Source organism: Triturus cristatus, chromosome 9, assembly GCF_964204655.1.
Source record: "Triturus cristatus chromosome 9, aTriCri1.1, whole genome shotgun sequence".
Classification (NCBI taxonomy): Eukaryota; Metazoa; Chordata; class Amphibia; order Caudata; family Salamandridae; genus Triturus; species Triturus cristatus.
The window spans coordinates 241533249-241553677 of NC_140592.1; the positions used below are offsets into that span (position 1 = coordinate 241533249).

At 42.1% G+C, this 20429-nt stretch overlaps 1 protein-coding gene across 1 annotated transcript in view; it reads left to right on the forward strand.

The window, feature by feature from the left end:
• The window catches only part of EFCC1 (EF-hand and coiled-coil domain containing 1), a 249513-nt gene extending 231324 nt beyond the window's left edge, over nucleotides 1-18189 (forward strand). Inside the window, exons 6-8 of the mRNA XM_085624844.1 lie at nucleotides 3177-3335; nucleotides 8102-8171; nucleotides 13448-18189. Coding sequence (XP_085480970.1) covers nucleotides 3177-3335; nucleotides 8102-8171; nucleotides 13448-13581 — 363 coding nt within the window. The 3' untranslated portion in view covers nucleotides 13582-18189. The remainder of the gene's footprint in view (nucleotides 1-3176; nucleotides 3336-8101; nucleotides 8172-13447) is intronic.
• The last annotated feature ends 2240 nt before the right edge of the window (nucleotides 18190-20429 follow it).

The following is a 20429-nucleotide window of genomic DNA, read 5'->3' on the forward strand; positions in this document are numbered from 1 at the left end:
TGTGTATATCTAGTTTTAAATATACATATATACATTTGTATGCTCACATATACAAAGTCAGGTTTAAATATTTTAAGAAATGTATTTGCTTAAATAAAAGACAGCAGGGAGACCCTCGCCTTAAGGGTACATGGCCAAAAGGGGCATTGCCCGCAAATGGAGGAGTACACCCTTACCCACTCTATCCAAGTGGCGTGCTGGCATGGACTGATGCGTGAAACTAGAGGTACCCGTATACCTCGCCAGAGAATGCCCTCAAAAACATGCCAAGATCTGGGGCAAATGGTGGGTACATTATAGGTTGTGTTTCACAGGGCTGTTTTTTTTTTTGTTACAGAGTTTTATATAGCGCAAACTTGACCCGAAGTATCGGGTATCAGAGCGCTTTACATAGCAACAGTTGCGTTACACGAGGACACATTAATTTTTGTTAGGCACGGGGAGATTAAGTGATTTGCCCAGAATCACAGGATGTTCAGCATTATTGCCAGGACTCGAACCCAGTTCCCCAGGTTCGAGGTTGACCGCCCTAGCCGTTCGGCCAACTCCTCTCCCCAAGGCTAACTTCAACAAATCTACTGTGTAACTTACACTGGCAATTGATTTAGATGCTGCTTTATGTTACCTTGTGTATGTATTTCCTGCAAAAGCTTGGCAGTATATAACTTTATCCCAGCCAAAGGCCATAAAAGTACAAGAAAAAACATAATATTAATTTGAAAAACAAATAATAATATAAAAGAAGTGTACACACCTTAAAAACGCACATTACAATGGAATTAAAACAGGGCCAAGATTGGACAATAAAATACGATCAATTGGTTTAGCAGCACTGTAAGCAGTCAGATAAAGTGCAAAACATTAACACAGCAAAATTATTTAAAATTGTACACGGCATGGAATACGGCATATAAGGGGACAGATGTAGGTTCAGGGATCCCATTTAAGGGTCCTTGGACAGCTAAAACAACTAAAGTATATCACTTTACATAACATATATGAAGTTATTATGAAATTATACGTTATCCAATCAGGATGAAGACAGACTAAAAGAAACCAAGGTGGAAAGAAAACAAACTGCAACAAAGTTCTCAGGGATAATACTAGGTCTGTGAGGAAAGTAATCTAGAACAAGTAAACCACGCCACAAGCGAGAATCTACTTGTTGAGAAGACTATAGTCCTAGAAGAGTCAGAGGGGAAAATCCTGTGAGCTATCGGAAGCTGTCTAGGCCCAGTTTAAGGCATAAAGGGCGGATCCATTTTCATCTGAGACCGAGGTAAGAAGGGCAAAAAAAGAGAAAGTAGCCCGCATCCTCAGATTTACACCCGAAAAATAAATTGCACACAGCCTACAAAAATTAACCAGAGGAGCACTTGTTGGTAAAAGCCTTCAGAGGTAAGATGCCCAGGCGAAATTTAATGTACAGGCATTTCAGAAGGGGAGGCACGATCCCATCAAAAAAGGCCTCAAATTTTGGAAATTGTTTATGAACCAGAAATTGGGTGTAGGAGATCCCAAGTTAGTGCAATGGTGCCACTGAACGACTATGAAATCCAAGTAGGTTTCGACTAAAAGTGTTTTGAAGTTTATATTAATAAACTTCGGAGAGGTGCAGATTGAATGAAGGCCTAACTCCGCAAACCAGTCGATTTTATGCAAAAACCACTTGATTTTGTTCCTTGTGCATAGGTTCTTCTTTTCTAGAAGATCCCTTCTATACAGTTCTAGTTCGGGATGGGGCCACAGCCTAATCCAACATGAGTGGTTTAAGGGCGGCAAGGTACTCAATGCATTTGTGAGCAGTGTTGATAGCTAGAGGGGTAGACGGTGCAGATTGGGGTAAATTTAACAGTAATTTAATGAACTTCAGCTCCTTAAACTGTAAAGGCTTAAGATTGGAAATTCACCACAACTCAGCCCCATAAAGCGATGCTGTTTGGGCTTTGGCCCTATAAGATTTAGCATATAAATCATTCAACAAACATCATGTCAAAAATATCATAACATATTTTCAAAATTCAAAGAAGTATATTTCTTTAAAATGTGGAAGCATTTCCTCTCACCACATCAGATTATATCACTGTATTGATAATATTTATGAAAAGTTGTAAATATGAAATTAGAAAACTTTCTGCCCTGATGACAAAACCTTTAATGAACTAAAAGGCAAACCAGCTGTCAGCTGTACTCTATATGTAGCCATTAAATCAAATACAAGAGTTTTTTGTGCAACTCACATCCTGGATTCATAAGTTTGAAGGACTGTCATGTGTGACAACAAAGGAAAAGGTAGTTCTGTGAAATAAAATATTTGCCGAGAATCAAACAATTGGGTCATGCGAGGAAGCTGGGATTTGTTCCAGATTTCTGGTTTCACATTATGAATTGCACTAGAGGGGTATATCTTTCTCTCATTCTTTAGCATCAACGGTGTGTGCTTTTTTAAAAGTTATTGGCACATAAGGGCAGAGTGTGGGTGGTAAGCAGAAGCCACGTGAAAACTCAGCTCGTTTTGAGCTCGAGGGTCTAAGAGGTCCTCAGGGGAACCAGAGACAGGCACATGACGCGAGGTTTCAGTGACTCGTCTACCCTCACTTAATGCACATGGACTTCTTGCCTTTATACTCACTTTTACAGAGTTTCCCTGTGTTTTCATTATAGGCTGAGTTGAATACACTTACCGCTTGCTTCTATGTCCTTCATGTTATATGCCCTCATACTGAGTTCTCTTTACAATTGATTAATTCTTTTGTTTTTTGTGTTATTTTGATTTGCAACATTCTTCTCTACTGAGTCTAGCACAGTTATGCTATTTTAATACGTGGAATATGGTTTAGCGTATGCATATAGGTTGTAACAAGATATCATTTTTTAATAAAGCTTTAAACTCTAAAAAATAAAAGTTGCATCATTAAGCTGCATATGTCTGCCTCTTGTTCAAAGACTTGTGGAATGAACTTATTTGAATAAAGATCTGAATGTGTAATTGTTTAATACTTTAAGTCACCTCGTTAAGAGGATGAAAAGATGGTACTGTATATTACATCAAAGAAAGTTTCTGAACAAAAACTGCTTTTTAACAGCTGAGGACAAGAGCCCTTCTCTCACTGACAGTGACAAGTAATGGATGCTGGCACTCCTTTTAACTTCCTGTGTGTGGTATCATTCTTCAGATGAAAGGTCCATTGCTGGCTGAGCTGCAGGAGAAAGTGGAAGAGACAGAGCTGCTGAAGATGGAGCTTCAGATGTTGGAGACAGAGAGAGTGAGGCTGTCCTTGGTGGAAGAGAAACTCATGGATGTTTTACAGCTGCTTCAAGAACTGCGCAACATGGTAAAATCATGATTTATTTGCCTTCTTTCGAATGTACTCTGGAATATGGAGTACAAGAATGTTGTAAGCAAAACATTGAACGACAAAATATCGAAAGGTAAGTGCATATGGGGAAGTACAGATTTACTATTTCTTAACTCCACATCTATGTACCTTGAAAATGCACATATCTTCAAGGTCCATAGATATGGAGTTAGGTGTAGAAAATCTGTACATACTTACCTTTCGATAGCTTGTCCCTCAATAATTTGTCCATGATGTTATTGTCCCACAATACTCTATATCCTATATTCAGTATCCACACCCTACTTTCCAAATGTTATGACAATGCAAAGAAATCATAGTGCTTTATGGGGCAAAACACTGCACAAGTGCTCCAGCACAATACAATAACCTAAAAGAAAAGTACTCTTAAAAGAATGTCAATTGTAATCTTCGTTGTCAGGTTTTACAGTTTTAGTAATACGTGTTCGAGTACCTAATATTAAAATTGTGCTTTCTCTTAGACAATTAAATATGCATGTGTGGTGTGGTAATGGAAGGGCAAGGAGGAGAGAAGGATAAAACAAGAAGGTATGGAGGGCTTGTTAGGTGGTAATAGATAGTCAATAGAAAAACACTATTTAAGCCGGGGGACACAAATTCTACTGAGAGTAGCTCAGTGTTTCTGGGTTTCCATGGACAGATTTCAAATTGTCTAGCACTAAGGCAGCAACATTTCCTTTGAGATCTTGAAAATCACAGTCACTAATCAGACAGAAGGTTGTTGGTAGAGTGCTTTACTCAAGTGGCTTGACTTGCTGGCTCAGAACTGAAGCGCTGTAGCATAGGACTATGTTATATCAGGCGTAATTCTCATGATTGCGTAACCTTTCATCCACTCTCAGAATTACTATTAAACAAGTAAACTTTTTTTTGCAAATGTTTTTATTAAGATTTTCAATATGCACGATACAAATATAACATTGCGGCAGAAGTACAAATATTCCATGCAATCACATTTGAGTGTGTGTGTTGTGGAAAGTTTCTAAGGCGGTGAGACTCAGTGCCAACTCTCTATCCCAGGGTGGGAAACATAAAGGGGCAGTGCCCGTCCCTCTTCCCCTCCCGACCTCCCCACGTCATGCGGCGATGTCTTGTCAACGAAAAGGAGAGAAGGCACCCAGTGACCGCAACCGTACCCGCTACCGTGTTTTTTCAAGTGCATCACCATCAGAACCATTTTGGCCAACCGCTCGGGTGAACAAATACAATTTTAATATTAAAGTGAAAGAGGCCAGCAAATTATTTGGATAATTTTATCTTAATAGATTGAGATAAGGGCTGATAACAAATGTGTTTGGATTCAATGTCCATTTACTTGCGTAGAAATAACACAAACCTCAAGGTAAATTTTTTAAAAACATTTTTATGAGTATAAAATAAAGTAAATCATGTTTAAAGCTGCCCTACATTTTAGGATATGCATATATTTTCGCCTGCACAGCTCACAGTTTTGACTTGTGCATAATGAAACAGTTTTTCCAGTTTCACTAACAGACAACAGGAACAATATTGCCACGTCCAATGCAAGCTTCAGTCAGAAAGACATGCACAACAGGTACAACATACAGTTGAAACAGGGCAAAGGCCGCCCCAGAGAAAACAGCAGCGGTGTGTGTGGGAGGGCGGAGGGGCAAACAAGTGGATCATGTATTGAGGGGCTGAGTGGCTCCTCTTATAACATGGAGCACAATCCGACCTGCTCCTGCTGAGGGGACACATGGCTCCTCTTTGAACATAGCAAAGCATCAATGTATAATACACAACACACTGTGGCTTGAAGCAGTTCGGATATCCCACTCTTAATACCAATGCAACAGTTATCATTTATGGCAAAATTAAAAACTTTGGGCCCAATTTGCAAAGGGTTTTGCACATTTGACTGGAATTTCGGTGTGCAAACAGACATTTGCAATTCCAAATTTCACACCCCAATTCATAGAGGATGATTGTAATTTTCAAAGGCAAAGTGATGACACAGAATCCAGTATAGTGGATTTTCCACCATTGTAGGTTAAACTTTAGAAGCCAGAAAGGGCATTATATGAGGGTGGACTTGCAAAATGCTGTGAATGCTCAAAAACATACAGGTTTGTGGGCTGTTACCAAACAACTTTAGGTAATATTTCACCGTGGAAAAACTTGTCAAAATACTCCAGTTAAAGGCAGAAATAACCACATTTCTGGATTGTGAAAGAAAAGTGCACATCCCCACTTTTCTGGTGGCTGGTTGGGACAGGGGTTCTCCAAAGGGAAAACATCTTCTATACAAAAACAAATTAAAGAAAATAATATTTTGCAGTTTTCCAGTACAAGTATTCCAGTAAATCGACTATTCTGTGTACAGTTCACTGCCTTATGCATGGAGAACTGGGTGTGTACCATTAAATATATAGATTTCTTAAAATTATGCATATGCTCCTTTAGGTTTTTGCAGATCAATAGAAATATGTAAATTTATTAAAATCGTGGATGTGAGTTGTAAATCACCCACAATTATGAACATTCAAAGGTATTCCTGTTTTGTAACTCCTTCTACATTTTCCTACATTGCATCTTACCCAACCTTTTTTGTATGCATGCCCTTTTGAGGCATACCCCCTCTACTCGCTTACTTTACCTTTTTCTTTTTTGCTTCTTGGGCTATTCTTCTCTTTTTTTTTGCTGCTTGCCTGAGAAATTTATTTTTACGTTTCTCCCCTTGAAATAAAACCAATTTTGACCCATAATCATCAAAATGAAAACGTAGGCTGTTTTTTAATCAGCATTTTTCTTTTTGAATGCTAGTTTGCCTGTATGATTGCTGTAAGCACAGACTGCTGCCCAATCACACTTTGCTGACGTAAGAAGATACAGCCTTGCATCTCCTACCTTCTCCTAAAAGACATGTGCTGGTTGTATTTCAGCTGCTGAACTCCTGTGACTGATTTAGGGCATGATATGTTTTCTCCTGTCTCAGGATGATTGACTGACATGAGGAATAGGTACCTACTTAGCCAAGGCTCTCGCGCCAATCAGTGCTCAGCCATCCCATTGATTGCTTTCCCAATCACCAGCGTGAGGCTATCCATCAAGCACTATGTTAAATCACTGTCAACATTCACTGCAGACTTGCCAGCTTTTTTATATATGCATCTTATTATGCGATCATTTGTCAGTCACTACAGATTGCTGAGCATATTTTATGTTCATAAAATAACAATATTATTGAATTAGGTTCCGAGCAATCTGTTTGTCTAGTATGTACAAGGCAGCACCCCGCAACAGGCTTAGGATAAAAAAATGAATTCCACTGTTGCTTTTTCACTCTTATTCAAAATGTATTTTTCTTGAAGGAATATGATGTCTGTGGGAAACAGTTTAAAAGAACAGGTTTGAAATAGAGAGATATATAGAAGAAATAATGTGCAGATATTATACTTATGCATTATTTGCAGTATTTCTTCTGGCCTATGCAATATTCACCTGAGCGCATGCTATTCGTTTTAACCCATTGAGTGTTCATGACGAGCTCAGCTCGTCATGAGTCACAGTGGAGCTGTGCTCATGACGAGCTGAGCTCGTCATAACAGCCGCGACCCGCCCACGTGCGATTAATTCCCCGTCTGTGCAGGAGAATTAATCAGTGGGCGGGGTCGTGACGAGCTCAGCTCGTCATGAGCACGGCTCCACTGTGAGTCATGACGACCTGAGCTCGTCATGAGCACAGTGGCGCCGCTGCCCCACCCCTCCACCCCGCGGGGGAATTACCCCCGCAGGGAAGGGGTTAATGCTGCCAGCCGTAGGAAACAGTAACTTCTCATAATTGCAAAAAAGATTAGGACTTTGAGAATAATCACAGTTTATGCAACAAAGTCATCGACTTTCATGCTGTATGCAAGTTTGAAGCCCCTGAGCTTCTCAGGTTTGTAGGTGTTGCTTGATTGTTTGTGGGAGTTTTCGTAGCTGGTGTGGTGACCTGGAGATGCTCCTGTTGATACTCCTTGCTGTAGTGTTCTGAAACGATGATCAGTGATTTAAAATTGTGCAGTCAAATAATTCTTGTAAGACCTATCGGATCATGCTGGGATTTTCTCAATTTTGGTCACATATGTTGAGATGAACATGGCCAAACCTAATAGGGTTTGACCCTAAAACAGATTACATCCATCTCTGATTTTGGGTCTGATTATGAAAAATAAGCACCAGTTCCCAAAACTGTGCCAAAGCACGCACACATGCACACACACAGACACACAACATAACATACCTATTATTATGAGGACCGGCCATTGACAGTAATGAAGTGTGCAATTACTGTTCTAACTCCACGCACGCTTTGGTAGTAGGAAAGGTTATAAAGCGGACAGAGGCAAATGTAACGGTGCTTAGTTTTTGATACACTCACTCAAAAGTACCTTCTGCAACCGGTCCTCACAGTGCACCGGTCCCCACAAAGATAGTGTTTATCACGTTCTGACAAGGTTAACCCATGCTGTGAGGACCGAGGCAGTCCCCACAGCGTGGCTCATACATGCCGACACACACACACGCAGCATCTCAGCACACAGGGCAAGGGCCTTGATGCTTGACATAAGGCTGGCAGACTCAGCACCGTTTTCCTTTCTCTGCATGCTATAATTTAAAGCCAGACAGGCATTTGTGTACCATGTGCTGAACTTAGCCCCTGTGCATGACGTGTATTGTAAAAATTTACCTTTAACGTTTTGCCTTTTCTTTTAAAGAACATTTCAAAGAGAGCCCTTGGGAAAATTTTGCTAAGCACTTTGGAATCTTGTCACGACCCCCAGCATGGTGAGTAGAAACTAAATCAAATCACGTTTATAGCTGTCCTACATTTTATTTTTGAATGGGGGGTAGAGCCATTTATAGGCAAAAGCAGTATGTCTCCTTTTTCTTCTCTCCCACATGTTCCCATAAAAGATGGTTTTATCATCCCAGGTAGATCTTATTCGATCAAACCCAGAGAGATTAAAAGACAAACGCGGGAGGTTAAGTCGTATCTTTGAATGAGAGCAGAAACGTGTCGTCTTTGATCATTTGTATTCGTTGCATAAGGGCGACCTGTGACGTATTTTATTGGGATCCAGTGTTCCTTGGCACGAGAGTTTCATATATTCAGTCATGGGAACGCTGAAACCTTTGTTGAAACCATGTCGCCCTATGTTGATGCAGAAATGCAAAATGGTCTGAGTACATGCATTGCACTGATGACTGAGACATTTGCACTGGTAGGCAATTTTGCACCAGAATTTGCACTGACTTTAACTGACCGATCTGTTCAAGAACAATAATTAGATTGACTCATAATCGCATGTTGTACAGATTAGTCAGTGAAAAGTTTGATGCAAACCTGCCTGATCAGAGTACACTCTGGCTCAGTCCCCAGTGCAACAGATGTAATGTGGCTCCTGTAATGTAAAGTTTACAAATGTCATGTAAAAATGATGTTTACTTTGTATTAGGAAGGTAAGAAATATCTGTTTTGACCAATTGTTTTACCCACAACGATATTTGACTATCAATTCCTATCCATATCTTCTGTTTTTAATCATACCCGGGTTACCTAGCGATTAAAGGAAAACCTTCGAGGGATGCCCTGAAGCATTTTTAGATCTGGATCCTTGTCTCTATCCAGTTCCATTTATACAAGAACTCCCGCAATGCGGTTGAGTCCACATGGTAGTATTATTCCTACCGTGGTGTGGGAGGTCGCCTATGATGAAGCATGCCACGACACAAGTGGGCGAGATGACCTATCCAAATATCTTTGGATACCTGTAAATCGAAGGGGCCGAAAAAGAAAGGACCTTTTCCATTTCCCTAGCATCTGTGGTGTGCATATATATGGAATAATGGAGGTAATGCTAGGTTGACTCCTCCATCTCTCTGTTGGTATAATGGGAACTAATTTCAAGGCACAGCTGATGCACAGACTGTTAGAGCCAAGCCAGACCCTTGATTTGGCTGTGGCTCGGCTCTCTCTGTTAGTCTGTTGGCTTGCCCAACTCTATCTGCTACCATAGAGAATTTAGTGAATCGACATCCGCGGCCCAGATCAAACAGCTTTTTCCATGAAAAAGTACCATTTAACTACAAGAAAGTGGATGCACAACTTAGATAGAACGTCCATGAGAGGTAGTGCAACCACAGAGTGTAACATTTGGTTGATAGGGCGGAAATGAGTACTAAAACAAGATTAAACAGACATAAACGTTTTACAATAAACAGTTGCAACACTTGTGGCATTGGTATCGGTGTTGTGCTTACATTACAGCCTATTTGGTTGATCGTATAAGCCCCCTGTCCAGGGGTGGCTCCTCCGCTATGGCAGAGGAGCGTCGCCCCACTGTTTTGAGCAGTGGAAAGGAAAGGAAATATAAAATGATTAAAACTTTTAGTTAAGGTCATTTTATGTTTACTTCCTTTGCGGGCGGGTGGGCACGGGGCTGCTCTGCTTACGGAGCAGGGCAGGAGAGGAGTGGTTTGCCCACTCCTAAGTGCGCAATGACTGTTTAGTCGGCCCTCTCGGGCTGCCCAAACCAGTCATGTGCACTCTCCCAGCTCTCCATGCAGGCTGCATTAGTCTGCATGGAGAACAAGCCCAGGCTCCCATTCCCTGGTTGAGCATCCAACCAGGACGCTCAAAGCCAATCACAACGCTGCATTGCAGCATTGTGATTTGTCAGAGGATCCTGGGTGCTTACCAATCACAAAGCTGTGTTGCAGCATTGTGATTGGTCGAGGGAGCCTTGCTGTTGTTCCTGGCTTCCTGTCCCACAACCGCGAGTCATGCCGAACACGACTGCCCGTCAGATGAGGAGTAACATAACTATGTGCCATCATATAAGGTGGACAAATGGAGATGAAGCGTACCCCAGGGGCAGTGCTTAATTTGTAATAAAATATGTGCTAGGGCCCTCGTCAGGAGGCTGCTGCAGCTTTAACTACCCACTGCCCCTGCCAGCATTGCCAACGACAATACCTACACAACTATTAACATAACATTCCTACAAATGTGATAATTCAGACAATTCTAGGCCCCCAAAGCTATAAGAATGGCTTGGGTGCAGGAATTAAAAACAATTCTAATATATATTTTATGTATACACAGCTGATGTTCTGCTTATCTCTAAATTGCACAGACAGTGCCACCATGTGGCTGACTGTCATAAGTGCCGGTGTTCAAAATAAAATGCTAGTGCTGAGCACTGGAAACCACCGGCTTAAATTAAGCACTGCCCATGGGTTAGCTGGAGCATGCGGGTTTTCTTATGGCAGCAGGTTACGAACCCAAGGGACATGCATTGGGTATCTGCACAACCTAACTGTTAGCCACAGAAGAAGCACATCTTAACAGGCCTCTGAAGAGTGCCAGCTGCTGCGGTGATCTTGGAGGTATACAAGCAGCCAGGGCTTTAAGTGGGATGAAAAAACTGGGGGTTTCTCAAGGGGGCGTGGCCAATGTAATTAAGCGGTACAAAAGGGGGTGGTGATGGATGGAGCATCAGAACCAATCAAACACTCACACCAAGTCAACAGATCTGGGTTTGATCCATCACCGTTCTTTAGCCCAATCTGCCACCCCAGTTCAGACATGGCCATATGCAAATCAGTCTGACCCTGTGCCTCATGGGAACAGTCAAGCCCGAACTGCCAAGCCATGCCTTCCCTGGACCGGAAACAAGCTTCCTAGGACCGGTTTTTGGCATTTCAGCCGTCTTCAGCCAGGCTTGCTTGAATCCAGTGGCAAAGTGAGCAAGGGACTCACGTCTGAGCATACCCTGCCAACTTATGGCGAACAAAGCGGTACAAAAGGGGGTGGTGATGAACGGAGCATCAGAACCAATCAAACACTCCCACCCAGTCAACAGATCTGGGTTTGATCCATCACCGTTCTTTAGCCCACTCTACCACCCCAGTTCAGACATGGCCATATGCAAATCAGTCTGACCCTGTGCCTCATGGTAACAGCCCAGCCTGAACTGCCAAGCCATGCCTTCCCTGGACCGGAAACAAGCTTCCTAGGACCGGTTTCTGGCATTTCAGCCGTCTTCAGCCAGGCTTGCTTGAATCCAGTGGCAAAGTGAGCAAGGGACTCACGTCTGAGCATACCCTGCCAACTTATGGCGAACAAAGCGGTACAAAAGGGGGTGGTGATGGACGGAGCATCAGAACCAATCAAACACTCACACCCAGTCAACAGATCTGTGTTTGATCCATCACCGTTCTTTAGCCCACTCTGCCACCCCAGTTCAGACATGGCCAAATGCAAATCAGTCTGACCCTGTGCCTCATGGGAACACTCCAGCCCGAACTGCCAAGCCATGCCTTCTCTGGACCGGAAACAAGCTTCCTAGGACCGGTTTCTGGCATTTCAGCCGTCTTCAGCCAGGCTTGCTTGAATCCAGTGGCAAAGTGAGCAAGGGACTCACGTCTGAGCATACCCTGCCAACTTATGGCGAACAAAGCGGTACAAAAGGGGGTGGTGATGGACGGAGCATCAGAACCAATCAAACACTCACACCCAGTCAACAGATCTGGGTTTGATCCATCACCGTTCTTTAGAAATCCTTAGTAATTAAGGGCATGACTTAAAAACACGTAAGCTAAAAATCTGTGCTTAGCATAGTGTGCCACCGGACTTGTATTTTGCTGTTTCTGTCATTGCATCCAGATATATGATACAACAAGTAACATCATACCTACAACAAGTCAGGACTATTGGCTTTGTCAATGGTTGTTAGTTGAATAAGATAAATAAGCAGCAACTATGGCTTGTATATATTATTGAAAAAGCTTCCACTTAAAGCCCTGGTGACACCACAACAATGTTGCTGCTCCTGAGTTTCAAAAAGAGAAGAGAAATCCAGAGAGAAAATGACTCTCTTTAAATGATTTCCATTCCCCTACAACGCTCACCTGGCATGATGTCATGCCGTAAGTTCCCCACTAGTGAGAAGTGAGCAGTGTGAGCACGCGCACATCGATGTGCCTGCTGTCGCTGCAGTCCGGAAAAAAACGGACCGCCTGTGCCAGTGCCCAAAATAGAGCCCGATAGAGACCCGTTTCGAGGCCCCCTTTAAAAAACTGCCGGTGCTCAGCACCGGGGAGACCCGGCCCACTTAAAGTCCTGCAAGCAGCTATGTTACGATGAACAGATGTTCTACATACTCTTGAGCAGAAAGGACCACCCCTGTATGGACAGTAGGGTGAAACGCAGCTTAAAGTGCCAAATTAAAGTGCTACAAGATGCTGTCTAAGGAGCTACAGGGGCCCCCTTGTCAGAGTAATGTGAAGGTGTGGTACGTGCTATATAATTCTGGTTCTGTGTCTACAGCTAAGTTTAGGGGGCTCGCTGCATTGTGGGTTGAGTTTTAAGTGCTACTTATAGTGAAGATGAAAGTGCTTCTGAATGCTATATAAAGAGCTCCTAACACTGGTGCCCCTTTGCCGGTTAGGTGGCTTGCCTATCCGTTACCTCGACTAAACTATATTTAAGCACGTTTTTCAGTGTTTCAGAGCAGGATTAATGAGCAGCTTTTATCGGAAAGCAATTTAAGTAAAACGCATGTTTAAGAATTGCATATGTGCCTACAATTTAGAACAGGGAAGTGGGATTTAAAAAAATATATATATTGGGGGATGTATTTCCCACGTTGACTTCAATTTGAGGCTGAAGACATCTAAAATAAAGCGATTTTTGGCTTAAACCCCGTGAGTATCCGGCTGAATAAGGTCTATGGGAATAATAATTGTATTTATGTTGTGTTTTTTGGTTTGGTGAGCTTTAGCAATTAAATCATTCCGTGCCCCTTGGTCGATGCAATAGTGTAGTCCTGTTTCTCTGTTTATGGAATGTCAAGATTTTTATTTCTCAAAATCTAGTCAGCCTAACTTAAAGCTGCCCTAGAAATGGTAAGAAAGGGTTAAAGGGTAAAGAGGGTTGTCAATACGCGGCACTTCTGACAGATAACGTTTTTGTGATATAGATCTGGTAGAAGAACATACTTTCTATAGGTACTTCAAAAGCTATGCGTGCTCACTCTTTTTTTTTTTTTTTTTCACAGGGAAGGCTCATTTATCTGAGATTCTGGATACACTGTATCAGGAGCTAACCGCCTGTGAGCTCTTACGAAGCAAGCCTTTAGAAGAGGCACATAGCCATCCGTCTTTGTCAAACCCTCTGGTTATCTCTTGTTAGTCAACAGCGACACCTACTGTTCTTCTGAACAACGCCAGCTCAGACGAATTAAAAGAATCTTTGGGAAAGAGCAGACCGGATGACACCCGTTCAATAATGAAGGGCAGAGACGTCAGAAGAGTTCAGCTGCGGAAGAGCGGTTGCAGTGTTCTTTTGAAGACGTAAATATCGACATGAAAAGGATCGCTGCCGCTTGTGGAAGCAGCGTTTACCTCTTGGAAGGATTGTTTAATTACAGCGTATCCAGGGCGAGGATATTTCTTTCTGAACGTCTTTCCGGACATTTTTCTGCACACTGAGACCGAGTAAGCACATAGATGAGCTAAAATGTAACCACTACCTGACAATGCAGTCTATCATACACATGAAAGTGAACAAACAAGACACAATCCGTAAATCGGGCGAACCTTAATGGACCAACTGCAAAAATAAATATTTACCACCATGCACTCCAGCCTTGCGGTAACCCATTTACCACAAATATTTCTTTTTTAAAGCCAAATCTTTCCCTAATGCAAATAACTCTTTCGATATGACGTCCTCTTCAATCAACAGCGATTATTTACAAACAGAAACGTGGCTCTTGGCGCGCATGCGCCAACATTTCAAATGTTTATGGGGAGCGCATGCGTGACTCGTAAACCAAAAGAGCACATTTGTAATGTATACCTATAATTCTAAGGGCAAATGTGTACCACCCTAAATTGTTGCATCACGCGAAAGCCTAGGCAAAGTTTGGTCAATTCTGGCCATATGGCAAATTAATATTGTCTTTCTTATTTAACTCTCTAGTAGTTAGACTGATATTTTTATTTTTTAAATTTGGTATGTTATTAAGTTAGCGTTTGGAAACTATGCTACTTGCTTTTATCTGTTGTATAGATTTATTTGCTAACGATTTACAAATGTTAAGAGTGGACAGATAGCGGAAGCGTGTCGTCTCATTTTAGTCCCTGGCGGGATTAAGAAACGTCGGCCTCTGTTGACTTTTAGGCCCTCTGACCCACTCGTGGAAACATATCTGTGACTATATTTTTATATTGTGCAGGTGGACGTAGAAATCCACCATGAAATTACATAGTATTTTGCAAGGGAAATAGTTTATAGGTCCACGTGCAAAAATTTGAAGAAGGACGCGACTAGAGAAAACTGCTAACATTAAAATGTTTTCATTCCACAATGGCAAATTATTATTGTGTACGTCGCTTCATGGATGTTTTTATCTAGTCCTATGATCTTTATACCCTTTCTCATATATCATTTCCATCTTCACTTTCACATGTTTACATGCAACTCTAGAACCAGCCTTATTAATGATGAAATGAGAACTACTGATGTTCAATCAAAATCCTCCCGAGCTACTGTTGTTAGAGACGAAATAGTAGCCACATCGGACAGGATTATTTTAGTGGCCACCAAATGTTGAAGATTACCAGAAGTGGTCACCTCACAATGGCCGGCTTTAGGGCAGTTCGACCGGTGCAGCCGCACTGACCTGGGAGGGGGGCACTGACCTCTTGGGGGGGGTGCTATGTTTAGCAATAACGTACGATTTAAAAACACCTGCGGCAGAGTTTCTTGTACGTCCAGTTTATTGGCAGCATTAAAAATTTCAAGATAGCTCTTGTGATTGTTGTTCCTGCTAGAGAGCGAGGAGTCTCAGTTTTGTCTAGTGGCCGTTTTGACTCATCATAAAGTAGCACAGAGGGTTAACATGCCGGCTGCAAAGAACACATACAGCGTAGAACACAGATCTGAATTTTATGTGGATAGCTGAGTGGATTGCTTTTGTCACAGAGATCCTTTTGTTACTGCAGTTCATAAGATACAACCTGTATATAGAACAGTGACTGTCACGAACGGTCATGCAAGAGCTGCATGCAAGCTGCATAAAATAAGTTAGGAAGTTCTTTTTTCCCCCCAGTCTTTCATTATCTATTCCTAATGTTGCTGAAAAGTGTTTGTTTGGGTACATATACATTCTTTTTAGGAAAGCCAGCCTTTACCAGTGCTTTAAAACAAATGAAATGTATGTTAGAGAGGGGCTAGGAAGAGATATGGGGCACTTTTCTCGGATGGTAGTGAGGGCATCCGAGGAGGAGGCCGTGGGGATGGGGGGCAAAAATGAATTTCGCACCCAGCACCAACAGTACTAAAGCTGGCCCTGACATCACCGTTCTGATCCATGCAAGATGGGAATGGGGGTCCCATTAGTGAAAACATGCTTTGTCATTTTATCACACAAATATCAGCTTTAAGTATATTTTGGAAATTCAGCCATTTTTATCCAAACATCAGCATATGAGTTGAATACCCAATGATTCTATAGTTATTTGTGCAATATCTACCACCGATGTCCAATAAACGTCAACTTCCCCAGATCTAGGTTTGTTCCCCCTTCCATTTATTCCTCACACTCCGTGTTACACCTGTTAATACCAAATAGAGCACATAGCCAGCATCTCGCTAAACAGTGATGAAAACAAAGCAAATATAAATCCAAAAACAATGGAGGAAGAGGAGGCAGGATGAAAAGAATGCAAATGTGGGAAATGAGGAAAAACTACAAAGGTTTCAATTAAAATCAAAGGCATGGATGGTGAGAAGGTAGATGAGCTGAAAAAAACAACATGCATGAATAATGAATAAAAAACGAAGGGCCTGATTCACAAAGGTAAACTTAGACCTGAAGTCTAAGTTTAGACCTGAAGTCTAAGTTTAGACTTCAGGTATAAAGTTACACTTCATGTCCAAACTTTGATATTAGGTCTAAACTTAGAATTCAGGCGTAAATTTAGACTTTAGGTCTAAGTTTACCTTTGTGAATCGGACCCATAGAATCAAACTAGATACAGCAAGTGTTAAAAAGGCCCATAAAATAAAGATGAGTAGAAAGCATGCAGTAAAGTAAAAAGAATTAGTAGCGGTGTGAATGAGAGCATGTGATGGAAAGTAATAATGGCACACACTGTTTAAAGTCATAATATCGTTAGCAAAAATATTGTTTTACAGAAATATTGAGTCCTAAATACCATTTACAATAATATCATTGCATTGGGTACAGATTTTGGTGTTATTTTATGTAAATGAAATGTAGGACTCAATACATCTGTCAGATGATATTTTGGTTACGATATTCTGGTACCCATGAAGACTGTGAGATGATTGAAGGGAAGCAAAGTGAGAGTGACAGTCACCCTGTATTTATTTATCGAAAAATAATAAATACTACTATGCAGGCATTCTCTATAAACCTTGATCCTATTAACACTTATAGACTAATTGGATTATGTTGGCTTTCAGAACTCTTATTTTCAAAAAGGGCATTTTGCAGCCCTGTCAGTTCATGAAACAATAGTGTTGTATCCTTTAATGCTCTGAGATATAAAAAAAAATACACCTACTAAATGATGCATAAAAGCAGCAATATTATAAGTAAATCGGTCTATTCTAAACATTCGCTTTTAGGCAAAGTATTATGTCAAATCTCTTCCGTCATGCAAATGGTTTCTAGTGCAACAGCTCTACTTGTTCTTCATTGTTGGAAATATAAGTGGCCTATGAGTAACTCTCACACATTGCTGTAGTAGTTTGGTTTTGTAACATATTTGCCCCCGCACTCTAGAACAATTCCTACAAGGAATAAGGTAGGTTTTGAATAATTTCAATGTTGCAAATTAACAAGGGAACTTACATGCTAAGTAAGCCATGGTAGTTAAGTCTGAAGACCAGGTAGTGTTTGTGTATAAAGGGCTGACCGAAAAAAGGGTGGACTAGATTAGCTTCTCGGTTCCTGCTTAGTTCAAATGACACTGTATATTTCTATGATGTAAGCAATTATATTTTAAACAGTTCACTATGGTAGGCATAAAGTATAAGCAAAAAGGATGTACTGAAAGAGGGTAGAAAAAAGTTGTGTAGATGAAGAAGTAGTAAGTGCAACTAAAAGGGCATTACAAAATGGAATATTCTTTTTAAATATTAAAGCTATAGCAGTTAAAGTAGCACAATTTCTGTTGTTGATCAAATGTGATTACAAACAAAGGGGTGAAGGAATGGCAAGAAGAAATAGGGTGATACAAATGTTAGATACATCATTTGTGCAACACTAATGAATGATTTAATGCAGGTTGGTTTAAAATTGATTTTTTCGATGTATTGTTAGGTGCATTTGCCTCCATGCAGATGATATGCTATTTGCAGAAATACTGTACATAGTACAATGGTTCATCGCCTTTTAGCAGCAAGAAACTATCAGGTGAAGGAAAAAACACAATTGTGAACAGGAATGTCTTAGTTGAAGGATTGATGACCATTGCTGGAGACAAGGACAGAAATGAAGCTGTTAGCAGCAGAAAGCTGCAGTGTACAGAATGGACGAAGGACTCAAGCAAATGAAGTTCTTCCAGGTTTGCAACTTTCAATCTTGAAACACTGAAAGTCCACAAATACTGGAGGAAATTTTTGCAAGGATGCTTTTGAACTTTCATGCAGGATTTCACTAACTGCAAACATTTAAAGGAAATATAATATTCCAGTGGTTGTATGAAGTAAAACCTCCAAATACTTTAAATTATGTATTGACTTTCAATAAATACTTTGATATAATTGATAATTTCAGTGACATTTTGTTGTTTGAAGCTAAATTGCCTCACCATTTTATTTCTTAAACTATTAAATTCTATGGATTATAATATCCCATTATTTAAATGCAGATAAGTTCCGCGGATATTAAAAGTTGAATATTTGTAAGAATACAATGAATGTGATGCTTGCTGCTGTTTGCCTTAAGCACGGCTGGGCTAGGAACAGAAACCAGCCCTGGCAAATTCGCTCGACTGGCCCGGGGGGTAGCTACTGAGAAGTGCCGGTCGAAGAGTTGGGGGCAAGGAGGGGGTGCTAGTGCCAAGCACCGCTGCCGCTTTTGTTACAAGGGGCCGATATTGCAGCACTGCTGCAAAACCATCCCCCAGTAACAAAAAACGGTCTCCACGTGTCAAAAACAAGCCCCCACCCTTCCGGCGCAGCAGGAAAACTCCTGGTGCCCGCTACGGCCAGTCTAGCCCTGGTCTTAAGGGCGAGCTATGCTTTGATAAATCCATAAAAATAATAAAGAGCTAGTGTAACATATCTAGCTAGTGAAGAGTATTGGAATTTAATTGGAGAACATCAAAGACAAACCTCTACCAGAAGTGATCCTCGTCAACCATTGCAAATGCCAGTGGGCCTGACCAAGGATCCAGAAGAACAGCATTTGGACCAGAAATGCTCCACTTTAGCAAAGAAAGGAGATGGGTGGGTGGAAATAATTAGTAGGGTAGATGATTGCTTTATGGGTGATTAGTGTTAATGAAAACAATACAGTACATATGTCAGAACCTTTTTCAGTGGGTCATTGGGCAAGCAAGAGTTACTGGACCCACCCATGGTGGTTGAAGCCTTTTACTCCAGATGTCCCGGGGCCCAACCTACTATGGCTCAACTGGGCCAAGCACCCCTTCTGCACCTGACTCTCAGTTAGGTAATATCAGACGAGCAGTCCAAGCTCCTTTGGGAGAGAGGACAGATTCAGAGCAGTGAACATGACTCATAACTCAATGTGCAAGCAGCGCAAACAATAAATCAATGTCCAGTTAAACACTTGTTTTTATATAAAAAGAAGTATTTTAATTCCAATTTTTCATATGCAGAGGTAAACGAGATTCAAAAGCAATAACACAATGCCCCTTGAGGTCGGGACGTTAGTAGTTGTCAGGCCACTCCCTGTCCTACTAACCTTAGTGCAACGGGTTTGCTGTTATTCCCCATTCAATGATGACCACATCCAGGGAATGTAAACTATTAGCCCATACTCTAGAGTTCTCCCCTCTGACTACTTTTGGAGGTTCAGTCACAAAAGTCTACGGGATCGCAGTAATGATGGCAGTATGCATCCCCGGGGCCCCAGAAATCCAGTTCATGGCTTAAATACCTCGGCGGTATGGAACCCTTCAGTGGCTCGGCAAATGTTTGCTCTGGATCGGTAAAGTCCGGCTGCATGCGGTAACAAGTGGTAGCACCTGGTAGGCACAAGCTCTCCTCTGAGCCTCTCTACCGGCTGCTTGTAGCGATCAGGGTTGTTCCCGCTCCGGTGATCACACAGTAAGTCATACTTTCCTCCGTGGGGGGAGGGGTTTGATCTCCATGCTCGAACGAGGCTCCGGCGATATCCTTTGAACCTGTTTTCTTTTGGTGCACTATGCAGAATGCGGGCTGGACCCGTCTTGGTCCCAGCAGCAGTTTCACTGTCTCAGGTGACGCCCTGAACCCTTGGCCTCGGCATCTCCGGTGGTCCCTCCTGGCATATGGGTCACTGTCATGGCACTCACAAGTCCGGTCATGCTGACCTGCCGTTGATGTTTATGGTAGCCTCCTCTTTGGCACACTGGGCCACCCACCACAAGGTTGTGCAAGCCTGGCACCCTCTGCACAACCCTCGCTCCTCGGCTCAGTCCATGGCTGCCCCTCCTGGCACTCGGGGGTCAAAGAAACAATCAAGCACATGGGCTACGATCTGATTGGTGCAAGATTGTATTCCTCGCACAGGGAGCTCTCATGATGGTGCTCTCCTTGGACCTTGCTCCTTCCAACGCTCTCCTCTTCCTCACAGGGCACACTGGTCTTAACGAGCAGGTAGGCATTGGTGCTGCAGGCTCCAGTGCAGGTGGTCTTGGTTTCCCTGGGTGATGTCCCCTCACCCAGCAGGGAGACTAGCAGGAATGGGCCCCCAGTCCTGGTCACAGGCTGATGTACTGCAGAGCTTCCCCTCCTCACACAGACCGTCTGGCTGCTCGGCAGATGACAAAGTT